The sequence below is a fragment of the Barbus barbus genome (genome assembly GCF_936440315.1).
Source record: "Barbus barbus genome assembly, chromosome: 5".
In the NCBI taxonomy this organism is placed as follows: domain Eukaryota; kingdom Metazoa; phylum Chordata; class Actinopteri; order Cypriniformes; family Cyprinidae; genus Barbus; species Barbus barbus.
Genome location: NC_136733.1, coordinates 11,509,779 through 11,534,812, shown reverse-complemented (window position 1 = coordinate 11,534,812; position 25,034 = coordinate 11,509,779). Strand labels below are relative to the sequence as shown.

Sequence of the window (25,034 nt, the reverse complement as noted above, 5' to 3'; positions counted from 1 at the left end):
ATTAGAAGCATATCAGTGTGTTATGTGTACGCCAGGTTAAAGAGATGGGTTTTTAATCTAGATTTAAACTGACAGAGTATGTCTGCCTCCCGAACAGTGAGATTGTTCCAGAGTTTGGCTGCTAAATAGGAAAAAGGATCTGCCGCCCGCAGTTGATTTTGATATTCTAGGTATTGTCAAATGGCCAGAGTTTTGAGAACACAGTGGACGTGGAAGACTATAATGCGAAAAGAGCTTGCTCAAGTACTGAGGAGCTAAACCATTCAGGGCTTTGTAAGTAATTAACAAGATTTTAAAATCTATACGATGTTTAATAGCGAGCCAGTGCAGTGTTGACAGAACCGGGCTAATGTGGTCATACTTCCTGATTCTAGACTGTAGCTGCTGCATTTTGGACCATCTGGAGTTTGTTTATTAAGCATGCGGAAACAACCACCCAATAAAGCATTACAATAATCTTACCTTGAGGTCATAAATGCATGAATTAGCGTTTCTGCATTAGACTTTGAGAGTATAGGTCTCAATTTAGATATATTTTTAAGATGGAAAAAATTCAATTTTACAAATGCTAGAAATGTGGCTGTAAAGGAAAAATTGCTATCAAATAGCACACCTACGTTCCTAGCTGATGACGAAGAATTTACAGAGCAGCCATCAAGTGTTATACAGTGTTCCAAGTTATTACATGTGGAGGTTTTAGGTCCGATAATTAACACCTGTTTTTTTCAGAATTTAGCAGTAAGAAATTTCTCATCATCCAGTTTTTTATATCGACTATGGATTCCGAATATGACACTTTGCTAAGATAATTAACAGATTAATGATGTAATTTTGTTTATCAGAAAAATATGGGTTTTGATTTAAAAAAAAAAAAAGTAAAATATCACGAGGTTCTAAATTAAGGGCTGTTTATTTGTATTTTTTTTGTTTGTTTGTTTTTTGTTATGTCTATCTTAAAGTCAACCCAAAATTAATTAATTACACTGCTCAAAAAAATTAAAGGAACACTTTTTAATCAGAGTATAGCATCAAGTCAATCAAACTCCTGGGATATTGATCTGGTCAGTTAACTAGCAGAGGGGGTTGTTAATCAGTTTCAGCTGCTTTGGGGTAAATTAAATTAACAACAGGTGCACTAGATGGGCAACAATGAGACGACCCCCAAAACAAGAATGTTGTACAGGTGGAGGTGGAGACTTTTTTTTTTCTAATCTTTTCTGACTGTTTTTCACTAGTTTTGCATTTGGCTAGGGTCAGTACTGGTAGCATGAGGCAATATCTGGACCCTACAGAGGTTGCACAGGCAATCCCAACTCCTCCAGGATGGCACATCAATACTTACCATTGCCAGAAGGTTTGCTGTGTCTCCCAGCACAGTCTCAAGAGCATGGAGGAGATTCCAGGAGAAAGGCAGTTACTCTAGTGGAGCTGGACAGGGCCGTAGAAGGTCCTTAACCCATCAGCAGGACTAGTATCTGCTCCTTTGTGCAAGGAGGAACAGGATGAGCACTGCCAAAGCCCTACAAAAATGACCTCCAGCAGGCCACTGGTGTGAATGTCTCTGACCAATTAGAAACAGACTTCGGTCACACTTTATATTAGGTGGCCTTAACTACTATGTACTTAAATAAAAAAAATAAGTACAATGTACTTATTGTGCTCATATTGTATTGCAACACACTATTGCTGCTATTGAGGTGGGATACGGGTAAGGTTAGGGACAGGTTTGGTGGTATGGGTAGGTTTAAGGGTGGGTTAAGGTGTAAGGGATGGGTTAAAAGTGTAATTATAAATGTAATTACAGAAATTAGTTTTAGATGTAACTACATATAGGCATTTTTAAAAATATAAGTACAATGTAAGAACATGTATGCACACAATAAGTGCATCGTACCAAATGATTAATTTCAATGTAAGTACATTGTAGTGAAGGCCACCTAATATAAAGTGGGACCCAGACTTCTTGAGGATTACCTGTGGGCCTGACATTCTCTTGTGGGCCCTGTGCTCACTGCCTGGCACCGTGGAGCTCGACTGGCATTTGCCATCGAACACCAGAATTGACTGTTCGCAAAGAGCTTGATTGACAGGTGATCTGACCAGTCAGAATGCGTATATTATGTGCCGCCACTGCTATCCGCCATCTTGCCCGACAGCTACGGCTTTTCTCCATAGAAATACATGTTAAAACGGGTCAAAAAAGATAGACTGAATTGAAACTTTTTCAATATAACTAAATATAAAAATGTATGGAGGGTTAAGCTGTGCTGTTGTTGGCTGCCACAGTAATGGCAATAAGCTAAGGTATTCCTTTAAAGTACTTGTTTTGCATACCAGAAAACCTGTCATGTCCGGCGCTGTATGTGTGAGTTGCAGCGCTTAAATTAAATACTGAGTGTTACCTGGGAAGAAACTCCCAATTACCACCGAGCCAGAATAACATCTTTTGGAGTTCATCACCCTTCAAACCCAGAAGAACTTGAAGAACTCCAAACCTTCAAACCATCAGAACTTTCATCCGAGACTGCATCCGGACACTAGATCAACAACCAATAGGCAATGCAAGTATTGTACATTTATCTAAACGAAACAGATTTAGTATAAATTATAGACCCCGTTATAAACTGCGCTGATGGTTTTATTCAGGTGGTTAACTGACTCTTTTCATAGCTGCATTCTGTGGTTTCCTGATGGTTTCATCCATCAACTCTAATTTGCCCTTTCCCCATGTATGAATGATTGTATGTTTGTTTGTTAGGCTAGTTTGCGTTAGTGTTTAGTTAATAAAACTCTTGTGCACAAATTACATGTCTGATTCTGCCTTGCAAATTAATGTCCCTTTACGATTTTTGATCCTTACTACATGTTCTAATGTATTAATACTTAGGAAAGTATTTTCTGTGGCCAAGAAAATATTATTTCTTAGAGATATGAATTTACACTGCCATCAACTAACATGTTCGTCCAGCAAACAGTCAATTTATTTCTGCTACAGTTATTACTGTCAGCCGATATAAATAATTGTATAATTGAGCAGTAGAAAGTTGATCAATGCTACAATGCATGTTTAGATCTTACGATAAGGAACTAACTTGATATTAGCAAATAAATGCTAACTTCTGTTGTTAGTAGAGTGTAAACCTTCTCTGACGAAGAAATCTCAGATTAGCAGCCCGTATAGATGGTACCAGACTAAATTAATCTGATATTGGGCGAAGAAATCCCCATTTCATCTTTAAATGTATAAACCTTCTCTGATGAACAAATCTCAGATTAGCGGCACAAATTAATCTGCATGGCGAAGAAACCCCACTTGCAGTGATTTTAAAACTGGGCAGCGAAGAAATCTTGCTACAGGATATTTAGTTAAATGGTGATTTGAGCAATGTTCCTCATCTCCCAGAGATAAGGCCTTCTTGTAACCTTCTCGTATCATTGTAGTCACTGAAGTGTTGCAATTGAATAGCGAATTAATGGTGTAATTCTAGCCTAGCTAACTAGTAATTGCCATTGTCTGTGAAGTGAATGTGCTGTTTTTATTTGTGAAAGAAGTTGTATGCGATGCGTCATAACTGACTGCGGGTGAGTTCCCATGCATGTTTACATCAGCGCAAGTCCTGGGGCCTGTACCATGAAGCCGGTTTAGCTGGCTAGCGAGGTAAGTTTCAGTTTAGTTTGTGCCAACTCTGGGTTTTAGGTACCATGAAAGTGGTTTGGCTTTTAGCAGTGTTCATTGCCATGGTAACTTATGCTCCACAGCTAACCTGCTCCAGGGCAGGTTATGTTCTGGTTTAGAGATCTCAAACCGAAATTTGACCAATCAGCTTCAAGCAAAGTGACACATCTCTGACGCAATAAAGCCACTCCTCCAATTTCTCTAACTCCAAATTAGAGGACGCTACAGTAAAACATTTTTAAAGATAAAATCATCTGATTTTTAGAGATGATTATTTTTATAATTATTTTATGCATTACTATACCCTTAATCCATTACACAAACCAGTTTAGATTAATTCTAATTATTAAGCTTTTATTTTAAATTAATATAAACATATAGCTAATAAGTTTTAGAATCAGTAGCTTTAAACATGACTACATATAAGCTTGGATTTTTAAGTGTTTTTATAACTACATATTATCAACTCTATAAACTAACTTTACAACTTTTACTTGCACCTACATAGTAAAATGTTTGCTTTAAGTATTCCTCTTTCATGGATCCATCATTTCATCTTGCTGGGTAAATGTGTTTAAATTCTTCATATTGTTCAATCTTTTAATCTTTTAAATTGCACTGATTCTCTCACGAGAAGTGAATCACAGTTTAAAGGCATGTGATTGGCTACACATTAATGATGTCACACTTTGATCAAGCCTGAGTTGACAGAGAAAGTTGATGATTAGCTTCATGGTACCAACAAAGCCGGATTGGACTGGTTTGGTTTAGTCAACTCAAAACTAATCCTGTAACCCTGAGTTTGTTCAGCCACCATCATGGTACAGGCCCCTGCTCCACTTGTGCGTGTTGTAAGCTCGCATCGGTCTCTTAGCAACATCTGACCCCAGGAGTTGAGAGCAGCCTCTTCCGGTTCAATCTGACAGCACACACGTCACAGACCCTTGTGTAAACCCAGTGTAGCCAAGGCTAACTCTTTAGCAGCCGAGCAGGCATATAAGCTAACTTAGCCCTTTACCTCAACTGTTAGCTGTTAGCATCCGACTAACTGACACTGTGTGAGTGTAAAGTGTAGCGTCTGAACCACTACACTCTCTCTCTCTCTCTCTCCCCCTCTCCCCCTCACTCTTGGTTTAATTTCCTGTTTGTGCTATCGCCTTCTGTTAGATTCAGGTACGCCCCTCCTCATATGTTGGTTCTATTTGTGTTATTTTTATTTTGACTTTATTCTACCTCTCTTTGATTTTGTTTTCATCCATTTAGCTTTTTAGCTTGAATGTACAATTCAGCTAAATTGATTTTAATTAAATCTGAGATTTAATTAAATCAATGTTTATTTTCATTTTTTATTTTTTATTCCTTTGTTTCCTGAAGCTATTAGGACATTTTAATTTTACCTTTACCTTATTTTAGTTATTTGACCATCACCATCTTACCTCTCGGTTCTAGCAACTGCTGTCCCCTTTGTAGTAATTTTAGCTCAAGGGGGAATATTAATAATTAAATATTAAATCTTTATAATTAATTATAATATTGGGATAAGATAATAGAATTAGCTTGATAAAGCAGAGTTTACGTACAATCAATTGATCGTCTAGTGAACGCTCAGTATTGATTATTTATGAATTCAAAGAAATCTTAATTTCTAGGGTAAGAGAAATACCCTTTTTTAAGGTACAGTACTACTCAGAGCATGTAACAAGATCGAGATCGTTAAATTGACTTTGTTGCAAGCAGGGAATCAGAAGCAAATACTCCTATGTATTGTGCACAAAGTTTTATTAACTAAATCACAAACACATAACTAGACTAAACAAACACATACACATATATATATATATATATATATATATATATATAGACATAGACATACACATCACACATACATGGTACATGGGAAGGGTAAGTGAGACTGAATAAATGAAACTGGACAGAAACAGGGGAAATAAGGCTGAGTTGACCATCTGAGAAAACCATCAGTCTCTAATTCAAAGCACAGTATACGATAGCTTACAACAAACCTCTGTGTGGTGCAGGGAACTATACTTGCATTTGACTTGGCTGTGAAACGAGAGTCTCGTGAAGCTTCTGAAGAAGGTCTGGATGGTTCCATTTGATGGCCGAAGTTGCAATCTCTTGACACTCCAAGGTAGGGATGGGCGATATCTTATCGTTTGCGATATACCGTTGAAAATTCTCCTCACGATAAAAATTTGTCTCCTCACGATAATAACGATAAGTCTAGTTGATGACGTAGTTTTGTGCGCGCCCGATTTACTGTTCACGTGCGGAGTGAAAACAAGCATGGCGGAAGGCGGACGTGAGGCTGACAGTGCGTTCACACCGGACGCGACTTGCGCGAATAAATCGCGCGTAGTTGGACGCGTGAACATTTTGGGTTTACGCGCTTCATTCGCGCGTGAAATTCACTGCACAACAGACGCGAATTCGCGTCATGGGCAGGGCTTCTGCCAGGCGCACATGTATGACTGCCACAGAGAGCATATGTATAGAATTTCGCTCTAAACGCTCAATTCGCGTTGCGTCATTCGCGCGAATTGCGCGGCAGGATGTCTATTTGCGTCTTTGCATTGACTTAACATGTAAATCACTCGCGCTTAACGCTTCATTCGCATCTGGTGTGAACGCACCATGAGGAGGAGCTTGTTGTTACGCGAGGAGCTAACTTACCTCCACAATTTGCTAGTTTGGTTACAGAAAATCAGATGAGGAGCAAACTACCGTAATATGCAAAGTGTACAGAAAAATGGTGGTTACAAAGAGTGGAAACGCGTCCAATTTTAATTTGACATAAAAGATGCCATACTTTTAATAAAGTTAAATATGCCATTTCTGAGATATTACAATGAATTAATTTCTAAAATGTTATGATATGGAAAGCCTGAAACAGATCACAGCAGTATAGCCATACACAGGCTTTCAGTCATCAGCAACGTGGTAAACGTGTGCCAGTAGCCTATGCATATGATTTAATATGAAGCGTCCATAACGCATTATTATGGTTGATAAGAGCAATTAATGGAGATGAGCTGTTGATCATAATTAGCATGGCCATAAGTTGGCTGTGTACAGAAAGTTTCAAGTTAATTGCATTAATAATACTATATGAAATAAACTTAATCTTTAAAACTTAATCTATTTATATATATATATATATATATATATATATATATATATATATATATATATATATATATATATATATATATATTATCGTCATTTGTATCGTTTACGCAATAAATACCTGAAATTATCGTGATAAATTTTTTAGGCCATATCGCCCATCCCTACTCCAAGGTTGTTTTTGACTCTGTTGGGAGAGTCCTCTCTCCTAACCTGTTAACGTTCACCAGAGCGACGTCGCACTGAACGCTCTTTGTTTGCATGTGTCATTGTTTTCTAATAGAATAAATGAAACGGGACAAAGTTAATCTTGACAAACTATATATCCTTCTGAAGGTCTAAGCCTCAAGCATCGACGACAGATCGCTGTTTTCCGATGGAAAGCTTATAAGGAATGTATTTGCTACATTTGTGCAAGCAGTACACATCAAAACAAGCAGATTAAAAAAGCAGTACGTACCAGATTCATTGTAATAACGAGCCACAAACTGAAATTGAAAAACACTGCTGAAATCCCAGTTTAGTTAGAGAGGTAAGGGTCCACAGAACAACATCCCAGCGAGCACTTTTAGTCCAACGAAACAATAACGTTGTAATAAGGATGAATATTCCTTTGTTTACGTTTCTTTTCTTCAGAGAGTTATTGTTCGTGTCCGTTATGGAATAAATTACGCTCAAAAACAGCGTCTTGGTGGTAAAAAAACAACACGTTGCTGTAGCATACAGTTTTACAAACAGAATGAGACCGTCCACGGAAAAAAAAGTCTCAGAAAAGCGGAATATAGATTATTTGAATTTGGCGCTCCCTCCAGTCAGCCATGACGCACGCTGTGACACGCACGTTGTCATCTGAGCGGGGAGTAACTTAGTGATCTGCTTTATCCATAAAAAACTGTTTTTTTTTTTTCTTCTACATTTTTTATATGTGTGTGTGTGTGTATTGTGTGGGGAATGTGGCCGTATCTGCATGATTATAATATGTATGGACGCACATCAGCGTGTTTATTACCGACTCTATGACGGCTATCATTGTGATTCATTGATCAGCTATTATTGATTATATGGCCCATCTGTTTGATTATCATCTGAATGGAAGCACATCAGCGTGTGATTACTGACTCTGACCATGTCTGGCAATATCACTTCATGTCTGGCAATCAGAATACTTCAGTATACATACTATATACAAAGCATTTTTTTTCTATTTTGTTTTCCTTTTTTATTACTCAAATAATTATTTTTGTATTTTTTTGTGCTCAAATACATCTGTCTATTATTTTATAATTGAAAAACTATGCAGGAACATGTATAATGACTAAAATAGCTTGTATAATTCTGCAATCCATTTGGTGGTTATTTTTCCTCAAACGGGGGTGGGGGGACTATAAATAGTTTCAGAAAAAATATTGCAGGAATCTCATTTTTCATGGTATCTTCTTCAAATTTGAAATATGAACTCATGAGACATGTGGCTTTCGATCCATTACTTTTCTGGATTGCTCCAGGACTTATTTCATGTATTTGTATATGAAATATAAAAACATTCAGTGTGGAAAAATATTTTTCAAGGCACGTCAGTGCCTATAACTTTTTATCTTTTTGAGCATTATCAACTCTGGATGATAGATAGTAAAGCCCAGAGTGTCTTCTTTCCAAAGATACCTAATTTTTTTGTGTAAGCACACTTTGTCACAAACTGTTACCATTTTAATTTAGGTAGGTTATTTTCACCTGCGAGGCCCCAAATGGGGGTGAAGGTTAACAGGCTAAGTAAGCACATGGCTGGATGTAAAATGGGGACTGTTGGCCCTGTAGGCCTCAGTGGAACTGCAGGCCACAATCCATAGATGAAAATGCAGAGACTGCTGGGAGCGGGGAGAGAGAAATGTCTGAGCGCAGGTTTTTCCATGATGGTGAATTCCAGGGTTGAGTGAAGATGAACTCCAGTGGTATTAAACTCCAGTGGTCAGGAGCCATCTCCCCAGGCTGAGCATTAGTTTGGTAGGAGACACGATATAGGTGGGGTTACATTAACTAGTACTTCACTCATAAAGCAGGCATACAACAAAATACAATGCAAGGGACACTATACAAGACACATCATACACACAATGTCCTAGTATGCATGTTTATTCGTAGAAAGGAGTAAAAGGAGGAAAGTTCTGTTTTTATAGGCATTGCATGGGTTTTAGAAGGGTCTGTTCTTACTGCACTTTGCATCTCACATACTTTTGAGCAATAAAACCGTCTAATCAGATGGTTTCCCTGGTAACTGAGCACTTTAGGGTGCTCTCTCGGGGGAAGGGTCCATAGACCCTCGCACATTGTTTGTTGAATGAGAGGGTTTCATTATTAAATATAATGAATAAATGTGTGTCTGATTGGTCCAAACGCTACACCTTAATGAGCTGTACAGGTTATTAGTAGCCTAATTCCTGTCTCTTCTATTAACCTCCTGAGTAGACTAGAAACACTTCTTATTGTTTCTGTTTGTTTACCTTGAAGTGGTTGATGTGTCCCTGCTAGTGTAGCCAACAGTCTCCCTAGGGTCTATGACCCTGCTACATTCTTTTGAACAAGTGACAACTGCTTAGTTATATCTACTAGCTTAAACTAAATAAGGAAAGCCCTTCTTTCTCCCTCTGTCTCTTCCTGATTTTATTTCAGTTTTGTTTATTTGATACCTTCATAGTGACCAAACCTGTGAACCATCAGCAGTGTTGGGGAGTCACTAGTTACATGTAACGGAATTACGTAATTTAATTACAAAATAAAAGTAATTGTAGTTAGTTACAGTTACTAAGAAAAAAATTGTAATTAAATTAGTTTCTTATGAAAATGTTAAACATTACAAAGGGGGTTACATCTATTTTTTTCACACACTCCTACATACAGATTTAATTGATTTCTGCAGTGACTGTTCTACAATATGAAACACCAATGTTTCAGAAGTTTATACTGTAACATGCTTATCCTATAACTCTTATATTTCCTATATGGGTTTATGTATATGCTTTATTTTTTTTAAGGCAATGTTAGTTTTTTTTTTTTTTTTTTTCTAAGGCAATGTTAGATTCCAGTGTTTCCCGTCGTCATAGCTATGTAAAGATTTGATTTCAAAAACAGTATCATAGCTATTAAACTATATCTTGCTATTTTCAAGATCTGTATTTAACCTCAGAATGATTTTAAAGTAAGTCTGATTTTGTGGTGGCTATGCTTCAAAGGGGACATCAGATGCCATTTTTCCACAAGTTGGTATGATTCTTTAAGGTCTTCTCGATATGGTCTCAGTGGTCGTCAAAAACAACACCCTTATTACCTTGTCAAAAACAGCTCTGTTCACAGCAACTTGTTTCGCTGCATAACATGCTAATGAGCTCTGCTCACCCCGCCCCTCTCTTCTGTGGAAGAGCAAAGGCGATTCGCAAATAATCATAAAAAATATAAAGTGTGAGACTTACTTCTTCTGGAGGTGCAACTGGATCATGAACAATGGGTACTGCTCCATCCTTGAGTTTTAACTTTTTAACAAAACCTGCCTTGAATTGTCCCTCATTCAGTAAACAGTCTGGAGCAAAATGATTTGCACAGCCAGACATAAACAAATTTAGTCAAAGTGAAGTGACGTGATGTGTGGCCAAGTATGGTGACCCAAACTCGGAATTTGTGCTCTGCATTAAACCCATCCAAGTGCACACACACTGTGAACACACACCCAGAGCAGTGGGCAGTCATATAGCAGCGGCATCTGGGGAGCAGTTCGGGGTTCGGTTCTTGCTCAAGGGTCTCCCCTCAGTCATGGTATTAAAGGTGGAAGAGAGTGCTGGTTATTCACTACAAAATCAAAATGGCTTGATAATTGAGACTGTTTAGGTTTTTGGGGGATTAAAAAAAGGGCTTTTTATCATTTTAAAATTTTTATCATTTTAGGGTGGTTGTGTCCACACACTGCCAAGACACATTTATATGCAAATGAAGATATTTGTCATTCCAATGTCTCCTTTAAAATTAAAGTAATATAATCTTAATTCAAGTGATGAAGGATTTTGATAGTCTAACAGTAATCAGTGTTGAGTACTACTGTAAGGTTAACCCTGTCTGCTTTACTTGTTTGAAAGTGATTAACAGTTGAAAACATTAGGAATTTAGAAAAGTAATCAAATGTAATCAGTTACATAACTTCAATAAAGTAATTGAAAAGGTACACTACTTATTACATTTTAAGTAGGGTAACTTGTAATCTGTAAACTATTACATTTACAAAGTAACCTTCCCAACACTGACCATCAGTGCCTTGAGTAATAGTTTGACCCCACGTATAGCCAGGTCATCAGCTGACCCCTGCTTACAGCCCTGTCAACAAAGTTACTGAAACCCTCTACTTGTGTTCTTAGCACCCTACCTCACTAGCTGCCCCTCACCAGCTATTCACATGTTACACAGCCTACAGAGCCGTTCCCCATACAGATAGCCTAACGCCTCTGTACGTACTTGCACTTGCCTTCTGCCTCTCTCTCTCTGGTGTTCCCCCAGGTGTGCCAGTGTGTCTCAGACATTCCACAGACATCCAGCCCGGCCAGCTCACCAGGACCACCTGAAAACCCAGCAGAGTACGGTGATGGACATCCTTCAACCCAAAGCAGCCAATGACCTGCAATTGCAGAGAAAGGAACAGCGAGACTGTGACACAAGAGGACACCTGACACCCAGCCTGAACCACCAGGAGCTGACCAGCATCATCTCCTCCTTGGCCCACAATCTCCTGGACCTCAGACAGGAGGTAAATGAACTGAAGCTGCAAGTCACAGAGTTCTACAGGGAACTGAGACCCGCTCAGCGAGAGAAGGCACAGAACAGATGCAAAGAACCTTACAGAATGGCGCAACAGAAGGAAATCATCAGTTTTCAGGAGGCTCACACAGCTGCTGGACACCAAGCGCAGCGTGAAAAAGCCATCAGACAGGATTTGGAAAGAGAACTGTTTCACACAAAGTCACTGTTCAAAACTTAATGGGAGGGACACCAGAACTAAGGCCTTAGAAGGCCATCTGCATGCAGCCAGAGCTGAAGTCCAAACTCTGACTCAGCAATTCGGCAACATTAAAAAGGAGCTTGACATGGTTCAGAGAGAACTGAAACAGTCCTACCGACTGCGCGTGGACTCAAGTAAAAGACACCCTGCTGCACGTCACACAGCCAGCAGTTCAAATCCCTTCACCCCTGTACACAGATACGAAGGGGGGAGCCAAAGCCTTCTGTTTGACATTTCACAAATCAGCTTCCTGAAAACCTCTTCAGCTGCAGAAGGAAAGGGATTTATTCAGGCGAGCCCTGAAACAGCACATGGAGTGACACTCAAAGACCTCAACCGATTGGCCAGAAACATCCCTGAATTCACACCAGAACTTGGAGGAGAACATGATGTCCACGCTTACTTAAGAGAGATTGACTTCCACCTGCAGTCTTGGACCAGTGTGAAACACCAAGATAGACTCTATCTGCTCTGGATCACCGCTAGCCCAGAAGTGCGACGCTTCCTGGCTCGACAGCCAGAAAACATCCAATCGGATTACCAGCATCTTAAACAAGCTATCATAAAGGAATTCTCAGAGCCAGAGTCTGAACACGGACTGATCGCTGCCCTAGCCATCGAACTGGGCCGTCATGAAACTCCCCGTGATTACTACCACAGACTTTGAAGAGCTTAATTCGGAGCTCGCAGTGAACCTGGGATGGAGGAAGACACTAGCTTTAAGAGCCTTTTCCTCAGAAACCTCCACCCCATTTTAAGTCACCATATAGGCATTATGACCTTCCCCACAATGCCTATTCAATGACTGCGTGACCTGACACAAAAGGCCTTTAACGAGCACAAGGCCTCTACCAAAGGTATTTGTAAGACCCCATTGACTCTGAACTCCACAACCCAGAATCCAAAGCAGGCACCAGAAGGCACCCAGAATTGCCACAATGCAAGGCCCTTCTACAGAAAGCCACAAGTCAGCGGAAGACAGAGCCGTCACCATGGCAACAAACCCAGGTTCCAGACCAACCCCCGACTGTCGTTGGACATGCCGTGGTGTTCACAGGACGAGGATGGCCTTTTCCATGGTCCAACATCCTCCTCCACACCCTTCAAACAGGTGCCAAACGGATGCTGCACAAGGACATATGGACACGCCTACTTCTGAGTAACAGGAGCTGCTGACTCTAGCAAAAGAGCTCCTTGAACAAAACTCAACTGATGAGTACTGTGAAGGACAAACCTCGGACTCCTTGCCTGATGCAACACAGCGTCAGACCCCTCCAAGGCAGGAGCATCCCTTAAATCTAGTCAACACCCCAGAAGCAGGCAGACAACGTTGGATGGAGCAACCCCATGCCCAACAGCGAAACCTCTACCAACACAACTCAGGCAAGCCCAAGTCGGTGCCGCCACAAAAGCAAAGCGACACCGCAAACAGCAGACTTCTGGTGACGTTCCAGCAGAACAGAGGGCTAACAACGACCTGCTGCCCTCCTGCCATCATCACTAGGTCAGTCTAAAACTCTCTTCACACTACAAAATCTCCATAACAATTCCCTTTGACCCCTGGAATTACTGGCACTCTCACCGCTGTTCCACACCGTGGATACCACAGATAGCCTACTGGCTCACAACATCAACAACCACCTGACCCGGACCAACTCACTTCAGGACGACAGGTGACACTGCCTCGACACCTGCTGCACAAGCTTGAGGACCCGCACCTTGCTACAGCTTACATCACCACAGCCCCACATCCACTCCTGGAGGCAACCAACAGCCCGAGAGCCATCACTGTCTCCCAGCCATGAGTGGCAGGTGGGTGTTTGATTGTTCTGCATCTTTAACGTCGCTCGCTGTTGTCTATTGGACAGACAACAACGTTCGAAAGGGGGGAATTATGTAGCATTTGGACCGATCAGACACACAACTATTTGTTATATTTAACAAATAATCTCTTATACCCCCTCACCCAACCAAAGGGCCAACTATGAGGGTCTGTGGACCCTTCCCCCGAAATGCATCTAACACCAGAACAGGCCTCTGGTTCCATGGTTCCATCTGATAACACTAGTTTATTGCTCAAAGGAATGCAGGCAGAGCAACTCACTTCATTTTCCCTTAGGAAAGAGACATTATGCCATAAAAATAGACTCTTTTCTAATTAATTAATAGGAAAACCTTTCTATGAATGAACACACATATCGTCAGGTCATTGTGTATATTATTACTGTTCTTATATATGTTCTTGTGTATTGTATACTGTTTTATGCATGCTTACGATAGATCACTAGTTAATATCACCCCACTTATCCCATGTTTGGTCTCTATCAATTCGTCTTCGGATGATCTAATTGAGAGTGAAATTTACATGTTGATACCTATGCAACATATTAGTGTCCTAAGAAACTTTAGTAGTTTGTGCATTAACCCCAGGCAAATTACCATGCTCAGACACAAAGAGTCGTAAAACCTTCCCTCCAAAATTTCAGGACTCCATTGGCTCTTTGACAACCCAGAGGTGTGACCTCTATAGCAGATAAAGCTCCCACCTGCAGTCTGCGGTTCTGTTAGATCCTAAGAGGATGAGGAGGATGTGAGCTAGAACTCTTCTGGACCCTCAAGTTTTTGTGCCAGGCCTTGCGGCCTTGACTTTCCATTCAACTAAGGATCCTCTGATCTCTTTCTTAACTCTTTTTCCCTTTCTACCTGGAAAGAAACTCCAAATTACCACAGAGCCAGAATAACATCTTTTGGAGTTCATCACCCTTCAAACCTGGAAGAACCTGAAGAACTCCAACACCACCAAACCTTCAAACCATCAGAACTTTCATCCGAGACTGCATCCGGATACTCGTTCAATGACCAAAAGGCAATGCAAGTACTGTATATTTATCTAAACGAAACAGAGGTTTAGTATAAGTTGATGGTTTTATTCAGGTGGTTAACTGACTCTTTTCATAGCTTCATTCTGTGGTTTCCTGATGGTTTCATCCATCAACTCTCATTTGCCCTTTCCCCATGTATGGTGATTGTATGTTTGTTTGTTTATTTGTTTGTTAGACTAGTTTGCGTTAGTGTTTAGTTAATAAAACTCTTGTGCACTAATTACATGAGTTTATGATTCTGCCTTGCAAATTAATGTCCCTTTATGATTTTTGATCCTTACTACATGTTCTAATGTATTAATACTTAGGAAAGTATTTTCTGTGGCCAAGAAAATATCCTTTCTTAGAGTTGATATGAACTTACACTGAATGTTCGCTGGACGAACAGATTAGTTGATGGCAATTTATTTCTGCTACATTTATTACTGTCAGCCGATATAAATAATTGTAATTAATCATAATTAATTGTAATTATTTATATACAATTCCCTTTTGTATAATTTGCTACAGAATAATGAGGGAGAGAGTGGGCATCCTTGTCTAATCCCCCTGTGCAGTGTGAAGCTACATGATGTTAGTCCAGTAGTGATGACAGTGGCTGAAGGTGATGTACAGTATATAGAATTTTAATCCAATTAATGAATGACTCCCCAAAACCAAACCCCTCTAATGTGGAAAACAGGAATTTCCAGTTGATCAAAGGCTTTTTCTGCATCGAGAGTGACTATGATGGTTTTGGCTTTTTGAAATGAAGAATAATACATTAAGTTGAATAGTCTGTGTGTATTGATGGATGCTAGTCTACCTTTAATGAAACCGGTTTGATCTGGGTTTATTATAGTGGTGTGACGTTTTCTATTCTATGGGATAATACTTTGTCGATGATTTTGATTTCAGCATTCATCAGAGAAATGGGATGGTAGCTTGATGGTTATTTTGGATCTTTATTGGGTTTGAGAAGAAGTGAAATTATGGCTGTATTCAGCCGGAAGTTTTAATTTTTGTTGTGACTCACTTAACATTCTGATGAAGAGTGGTGATAAAGTGGACCGAAAGTGTTTGTAAAACTCAGCGGGGAATCTATCAGGACCTGGTGCTTTATTATTGGGCATGAGTTGTAGTGCTGTAAGAAGTTTGGGTTATGTGATGGGTGATTCTAGGCTGTTTCTTTGGTGTTCATTCAGTTGTGGCAGATTGATACTGTTGAGAAATGAGTTGATGTCATTTTGATTTGGGTCTTTTTCTGATGAGTATAATTTGCTATAAACATTTTGAAAAATTTGGTTAATTTCTTTCGGTGAGTTGGTGGATTTTCCTGCTGGGTCTGTAATAACTGAAATTGTTGCTTTTTTCTTGTTTCGTTTGATTTGATTTGCCAAATTTTTACCAGATTTGTTACAATGATGAAATTCTTCTCGTCTGAGCCTATGAATCAGGAATTGAGTATGTTTATTGATTATTGCATTTAATTTTAATTTGTATTTTGTGTTTCTTCTGTTGGGTTATTTATATGTCTTGAAGTTGTTTAATTTTCTGTTTCAATTCTGTTTCTTGTTCTTTTTTTTGTAAACAGAGTATAAGATTATTTTCCCTCTTAGTACTGCTTTTCCTGTTTCCCACAGAAGGGAGGGAGATGATCCAGGTGTGTCATTCATTTCTAGAAAGAATGCCCACTCTATTTTAAAATAGTTGTCAAAATCTGGTTCTTTCAGAAGAGAGATGTTAAAATGCCATCTGGTAGCAGGTTTATGAGGTTCACTTCTATTCCATTTTAATGTTACTGGAGCATGGTCGCTAATGACAATTGGATGGATCTTTGAGTGATGGACTGGTAAGAAAAATTAGTATTCTTTAGCATTTGGGTTTTGTAATCGTCAACTATCGCCAAGACCAAAATCACTAATTTGTTTTGCCAAGATTTATTACTTAAACTAGATCGATCTATTGCTGGGTTGAGAACTGTATTAAAATCACCTGCTATTATGACTGGACAATTAGAAAGATTTGAAATGAAGGAAAAGTCGTCTGTGTTTGGGCCATATAGATTACCAATTGTAACTGGGCTATTATCAATTGAAATGTTTATGATAATAAAATGTCCCTCGGGGTCTATAACAGATGAAGAAATTAGATTTTTTTTACTTATTAAAATGCATACTTCTCTTTGTTTTGTATTATATTGAGCTAAGAATAAATGATTGTACTTTGGTTATTTAATTTTATCTTGAGCTGCATCCGATAGATGTGTTTCTTGCAAAAGGCATGTCAGCTTATAGTTTATTTAACCGATTCAAGACTTTGACCTTCTTTGCATGAGAACCAATTCCACGAACATTCCAGGTTACACAATTGATAGAAGACATGTTATGGAAGGGAGATGAATATTACTGTATGAATGTATGAGTGCAGTGTATGTATAGGTGTGAGTGTATATATTTATGGAGTTATGACTGTGTACATGTGTGTGCATAGCATGTTTATGTTGTTGGCAGACAAACAAAACTGAAGAAACCCAAATGACAGTGTGTATGAAGCAAAACAACTATAACAACAACAACAGCAAAAACAATACAAGGACCATTAAATACTGACATAGTGTGAAACAGGGATATTATGTTGAGGGGGAACGAGACCCAGATGCAACATGAGAGCTAATTTCATGACTTTAAATGTGATAAAGAGAGAGAGACAGAGAGAGGGGGAACTGGGGAGCAAGGTAATTCATGACATTCATGAACATCAGTTACTTATTCGGAAATGAGAGTGAAGAGTTCAGAAGAGCCAGGGGGTAATGTCTTTATCACGGTATAACTGTCCATTTATGTAAAGTTTGTCCACTGTGATGGTTGCCTTTTTTCCTTAATTCATCATTTGTTTTCAGATTGGGAAGAGATGTTTTCGATGCTCGAGAATGTCTGTGTTGCTCTTTAAGGAATTTAACTTTCAAATATTTTCTTTAAATATTTTTTGGTACATATTCAAGATATGGACACTGAATATTGCTGTATTGTTTTATTACAGTTTTCACCAGAAATGTTAATGAGGAAGAGTGACCGTAAATGACCAACCTTACTACGACTCTTGTCTTCATTGGCTATGGTTTAACTTGGTGTTTAGTCAGAGTTTCAACACACTGCACGAGAACACTACAATGTCCTTTGGATATTGATCATTAAGTCCATAGTTTGTGCCTTTGAGTTGTCTGCCTTGCCTCTGAACCAGTTCTTTTTGTTTATAATGTTTGAATTCAGCTGTGGCAACTTGTTGAATTGTCTTCATTTGGTTTCTAGCTTTAGTAATGGCATTCATTCTCGCTACACAAGATATCTGTCTGTGATGCAATGCCCTGTTTGCAGTATGCATTTGTAATATTTATGGTTTCTATAGCCGTGGCATCATTATGATGGTATTAAACAGGTATCCTGTTTAGTCACTTCCTGTTAGTGCTCCCAGTTCTGCATGAAAACAATGAGACAGACATAGTGTGCTGTCTCTAATAATCCATTGCATCCACTAAAAAGCATCATAGAGGCAATGCCGTAAGTTCATCGATATGACATTAGACATGTTAAAGATCATATATTAGTAATGATTTGTTAAAGACGGTTTAATAAGTTGCTAAAAACGGTTGTTTACCATTGTGTACAAGCTTTCAGTGATGCTAATAGCCATTGTAATGAGGAGCGTCTCGCTGCAGCCCACAAGATCCAGGGGGCGTGGTTGGATCCAGATCCAACTCCTCCCTCCTTACTTAAACCTACCCATCTCCACCCCCTGTTCCCGAAACCCACCACATCTCCACCCCTAAACCCACCTATCTCCACCCCTAAACCTACCAATCTCCACCCCCTAGATGTGGATCCAACCACGCCTCCTGGATCTTGTGGACTGCAGCGAGCCCTACTTGATTGTAATCGCTACGTAGTATCAGAGTTCAGTGTTGCATGGGGTAAAAGAGGGGAGGGGGGGGTAAGGACGGGAGGGAGTTCAGCTTCCTGACAGCCTGATGTATGACGCTGTCCTTCAGTCTGCTGGCCCTCGCCTGGAGACTCCGCAGTCTCCTCCCTGATGGCAGCAGACTGAAGAAGCTGTGTGTTGGGTGGGTGGGATCACCCACCCTGCAATGCTGAGGGCTTTGAGGGTGAGACGGGTGCTGTAGATGTCCTGGAGGGAGGGGAGAGAGACACCAACAATCTTCTCAGCTGCTCTCACTATGCGTTGAGGTGACTTGCGGCAGGATGCGTTGCAAGCGCCATACCACACAGTGATGCAGCTAGTTAGGATGCTCTCGATGGTGCCTCTGTAGAAGGTGCATACGATGGGGGCCGGGGCTCTGGCTCTTCTAAGTTTGCGGAGGAAGTAGAGACGCTGCTGTGCTTTCTTGGCCAGTGCTACAGCTACAGTGCTACAATCAAGTCGTGATCATGAGAAAACAACTCGTTATCATGAGAAACCAAATAATAATGCATGGCCTCTTAAAACTTATGTAGTATTATAGTCCTGCTGTGTGTATGTATGCCCCGGATGATATCAGTCTCGTGAGGTTTGGCACCTCACCTTACTTGGACTTCAACGTAATCATAATAAGGAAGTGGTCCAGCTTGGTGAGAAACAATATACAGTATGCTCAGAGTTTGGTGACTGTAGATAAAACTGACCCCACCGCTTTAGTCAAAAGGGACTGCTATAAAACACTCCAATATTTTCAATATTCTAGTCAAACTTCCTTTACTTATTTTTTTATTATTTATTTTTTTCCCCAGGGTGAAAGTTTTAACATGGAAGAGAATTATGATTCGTCACAGAGATGATGTCCCTTTGGACAACTGGACAGAGGAGAGAACTGACTCTCTCCGCAAGTTCACTGGCTTTCATGAAGCAATTTTTGACACTCACGGGACCAGAGGAAACCACATGGACCTTGGACAGCTCTATCAGTTCCTTAGTGACAAAGGATGTTCTAATATCTTTCAAATGTACTTTGGGATTGAGGGGAGATAACAGTTTGTGTGCATTATAACAGTTGTTTTGCTTTTTTGCCATAACTTTAGACTTAATTTTGACAACAATAAACCTTTTAAAAGTTTAAATGTTATATTATGAATGCGGTTAAATTAACAGAAAACCAACTGTAAATATAGCTACCATTTATTACCAGCTATTACCAGGGCGTTAAGTGTTAAACACTTTAACACCATGTCTACACGAGAGACGTGGCGCGACAAAACACAATAGAACCAGCTATAATCAGTTATGCTGTCTACACTGGATGTGACACAACACGACAGTAAACTGATTGAAAATTATATTAAATTTTTCTTTTTCTTTTTTTAGGTTGATCAAAAACCCTAGGACTACTTTGCAAAAAGTAGTGTGTGTGTGTTCTTTTGTTTTTTTTAATGATCTCAAAAAAGGTGTTTAGAATGAGGAGATCTAACATATATGAATATTGTGTGTACGTCACTGATTGTTAAGAAGTGGGACAAAACGGGTTTCAAAATTGAAAAAAAAACATTGTACTCAGACTGAAACTACATTAATATATCTTATATGTACTAAGCTACTGAGCTATGCTTTGGTTCAACCTCCCAATTTTTTTTTTTTTATCAAAATCTTTAACGGTGATCAAGATGTTTTGGGGATGCACCGATATGAACATTTTGTCCGATACCGATAATTCGTTATAAATGAAAGCCGATAACTGATATGTTGGCCGATAAATCTAAATCCAAATTTTTATATAAATTTTGAGAGCCTGATTACAAAAAAAGTCTCAAATACATAAAACAATGCTTAAATAATGCAAACAAATCACTGGACAACATTACTTAACATGTAAAAAAAAATAAAGTCATGTGCCATGGATCTGCACCCACAATGAAATTATTTTAATTAAACCATATTGTTGATGAAAATAAGATAAACATGAAAGTGGTGGTTATTATTATTAATATAGCAATGAATTTGAAAAAGAAGTATCTTAATTTAATACCACTGTTTCAAATAGCAGCATGCAGTTAGCTGTGTGCGCTGCTGAAGAGCTGAATGAACATGGGTAAACTGAAGCGCTTATTATTTATACAACATAAACATAATATTATAACGGGGCCTAAAATTAACACTCGCCAAGCGCCAAATGCGAGTAAAAATCGGCGTTGGCGAGGGTAACGGTGTCAGTTGGCGGGTAAAACTTTTATGAAATATAACATTCCAATGTAGTGAGAACAACAGCCAGTTTTAAAAGGGATTCGCTGTTTCTGATGTAAGCTAATAAAATAATCTTTTCCGAAGACAAGATCATCGTGTTGTTGTTCTGTCATAAGCAACAAGGGCGAATCAAACAATAGGATACAAACGGGCTGATAAGGTCAGAGCAGTGTAATGGCCAGCTTGTCCCTAGACACTGTTCTAATAACTTTTACTAGAGAAGATATAGAGAATGACAATGTGACGTAAGGCTGCGTTGAGTTCTGGGAAACTGCTTTGTTTATCCGCCATACTTGTTTCAGGCAGTATTTGATTTTTTTTGTCGTGATTGTGAAAAATTTCACCATTGTATGTCATTCATGCCGCATCGAGAATTGCAATAGTAACTCAGATCATCGTTCTGATAGAAAACTGGATAAAACAGTGTGTTTTTTCACCTTTTTTCTGCATAAAAACACCAAAAGAGGCAGGTTGCGGAGAAGACGCTGAATAGTAAATCTAATGTCACTGATTAAACCCACTGCCTCTCACTCAATGAAAAAAATCACATTAATGTGTGTTTTTTGAATGATTTGATTTTGTTGGTTTAATAATTAACGTTACCTTCTCAAAATATATGCACTATATGCAGCTCAAAATATGAACGCAACACGTTTATTTACGTTAAGCATTTTCCTCTCACAAGAACGCTGCTTAATGCACAGAGACAGATAATAAAAGACTACATTCTGTACACACCTTTCTAATAAATCATATGTGCAGAAAAACAGAAGAGCCCAAAATATGAACATTAAATATCACTGCCTTTATCCATAAGTGCTTTCTACTTTACAGTTTTCTAAAGGGAGGAAAACGCTTTGTTTAAACATGTCGCGTTAATATTCTGGCTCACCTGCATGTCTTTTAGCATCACTGTCTTAGTACATTAAACCAGCATTTTAAAATGCTATAAAACTGTTCACAACCTCCTAGGGATTAGATTTTGCTTGTCATTTGTTAACATAAATATAAAAATACAGCGAGTTCGTGACTTGCTGAATGTGACCCACAATCTCTGATTCTCCTCCATGCCCATGGAAAAATTTATATTTATAATGACAACAATTATACTTTCTCATTTAAAAGTTTCCAAGAAAAAAAAAAAATCGAATTATCATGCACTGCGATAAATTAGCTTCTCTTCTCTGCAAACGATACAATGAAGAATGAATAATTGTTTAACTTAAAGGCAAAAACAAAACAAAAGATGAGCAGTTATCGTATAAAGAATGAGAAGTAACCATGGAAACAGACAACGTATCCTGCTAATATGGCGGCGCCTTCCCGAAAGGCAACGCGGAGTGAAAAGAATGAACTCTTCATTCTCTATTGCTGCTTCATTTTGGAAGGTTAACTTTTCCCTTTTTTATTGTTCATAACCTGAGAATGTGGCGAGACATAGGGTCAGGGTATATTCTGGCAAACTGTTTACCAATCACGTTTCGCAATCGGCAAAGCAAACTGTGGCACACGCCACCTACTGTTCATTCATGTTTTCCTAGTACGAGACCATAGAAAGGAATTTAAAGTACGAGGTTTGAGAATTAAGAGGCACGGCAACAGTTAAAAAATTTAAAAGTTAAGGTTTGTGCAAAAAAAAAAAGAACAGTCAAGTTTCAGTCAAATGTTTATGGTTTATAGCAAAATCCAGTGTTAGAGTGCAAACAATCATATTTGGAACATTAGAATATATTACTCCAATTAAGTATAACGAATCCAAAGTAATATTTAACGTTAATAATTTTTCAACAGCAGATTCGGTGACGTGAACGAATGCTGAACTTGAACTTTAAATTAACTTTTATTTATAAAACAAAAATTAATGATCATGAATGATTTCTCATCCGCCCACCCACAATTAATAAAATTGTAACGTTATTTTTTATTATTATTTGGCTACCCGACCTGCAGGTTACCCGCAGCACCCTATAGGCTATAACCGCGATCCGGGCATCATAGGCTACATGAAAGAAAGGGAAATGAGTAAAAATGTGTAATGTAATGTAGGTAATGTAATTTTTGCATTATTGTCAAATCTGTAATTGGTTTCTGCAACAAAATGTGAATAGATAAATATTGTGCAATGATGATAATATTATTTTTGTTATTTTTGTTTGGATTTATTGGATTAGAATGACTTTATGAACGTCTTGAAAATCCTTGATTTGGTCCTGATGTGTTGATCTAATGTTGAAAAATAAATGAACAACGCACAAAGTTGCAAGGTGCAATTTTATAACAAACAAACTTGGTAAAGGACAAACCCTCATTATTATTTTCAACCCTCATTCTCTCTTTCTGATATTATCAATTTTAAGGGGTGGCTCCAGTAAAAGGCCACTGTTATGATTGTCTAATGTCATTCGATAGGAAAAGGTATCATCCACTATATAAATGTAATGAGCTCTGTTATAGATCTAACTAACGCCCCATGAATAAGTGTTTAAAAAACATTACAAATACAAAACAAGACAAAGAATTATGAAATTGTTTACTCACAGGAATAAAGCTGCAGAACTGGCACAGCTGTGTTGAGATGGCAGTAGGATATGAGTTCACCGCCTGTAAATACATGATTGTCAGAACAATGTCTGAATAAAGCTTTGTTTCATGTGTCATTGACTTATTTATTGGCATGGTTACTTTTATTTATTCTTTTACTCATTTATTCATGTTTCCTGTTGTTGTAAGTAAATAAAATATAGCCTAATTGTTTCATTAACATATGCATTAATTAATTACTTGACTGAAAATTGAGATATAATCATCTTGGCTGCATTTGTCTAGTGTGTAGTCATGCATAGCTATAGCATATGAAAAAACAAATTATAATTTGTTTTTTTTTATTAAAAAATATAATTAATTATTGGTCAGTATTTATCCTTATTATTGTTCATAAGTGTTGGGGTGGGCTAGCAATGCTTTCTGAGGTAATCTTAATTTCTAAGTAGTAATACTTACATTTTTCGAGTGTAAAATCAACAGTCTTCTCCAAAGACGAGATCTTCGAGCAGCTGATCGACATCTCCTTTGTGCAGATATTGCAAACATGGAGGAAAACTGTACTAGGTGGGGTTGTCATGTTACTGATGCTATGAGGTGTTTGTGCACCTGTCGCTCTTATTTTCTTTTTATTATTATTACTGCAGAACTTACTTTAATTACATACAAGCTCAGGGAAAAATGGTAGTATCTTTAACAATGAACAATCATATTGAAAAGAAACAGAAAACATTTTTTTTGCGTATAAACTATATCATAGTATGAGATTAAATACACAGGGAAAAAAGGATTAAATATCTTTGAATAATCATAATATTCATATATCCATAATGCATGAAAAATTACATTTGTTTTTGTTATTTATAAGCCTCAGGGATGAAACAAGAGAGAAATTCAACAAGAAAAGGAGGAAAACAGAGATTTAAGCCAGTTTTGCATGTAGATGAAAAGTATTACACATAAAATAAAAATTATTTAAAACATATTCACGAGATAACGTTTTTGGGTTTTCGTAATAAAAATAATATCTTTAAGGATTAAACTGTGGGTCATTTTGGTAGAGTTAGAAATATAAAAATTAAATCAACACAAAATGTATTGGTTATACTACAGTCACAATAAAAGGACAGCTGTTTCTTCAACAAGACCACAAAATGAGCAAATTTCATCAACATCAAAATATGCACAGGTAGATTAATTAAACCTGTCGCTCATATCTATTAAGTTGTTGCGCTTGTTAACGTCATAGGTCACATGATAACGTCAACATGGCAGATGAAGTCTGGATCGCATTCATACTCAATGAGATTTGGCTATAAAGTACGTACTCTTTTAGTGCTTGTTAAGTAAGTACTTATTTAAATTAAATACCTATTCATTGAGTATGCCATTTCGGACGCAGCCACTGTGCTGTGTCCTGGTTGGGAAATGTGTCATTTCAAGCCCAGTCTAAAGTAAGGAGTTTTTTTTTGTTTTTTGTTTTCTATTTAAAAGTGTACATTGCTTATGTTTTTGCAGAGATGTATGTATGGCCTATTTTGGATTGATG

The 25,034-nt window shown here is 38.3% G+C and overlaps 1 protein-coding gene across 2 annotated transcripts in view; it reads left to right on the top strand.

The window, feature by feature from the left end:
* The window catches only part of rwdd2b (RWD domain containing 2B), an 83,413-nt gene extending 59,819 nt beyond the window's left edge, over nucleotides 1–23,594 (top strand). Inside the window, exon 5 of one of the 2 annotated variants that reach the window (XM_079416409.1) lies at nucleotides 19,501–23,594. In XM_079416409.1, coding sequence (XP_079272535.1) covers nucleotides 19,501–19,738 — 238 coding nt within the window. In that variant the 3' untranslated portion in view covers nucleotides 19,739–23,594. Of the gene's footprint in view, nucleotides 1–11,356; nucleotides 14,962–19,500 lie in introns of those variants that run through there. The other variant, XM_079416408.1, reaches the window with a different exon arrangement.
* The last annotated feature ends 1,440 nt before the right edge of the window (nucleotides 23,595–25,034 follow it).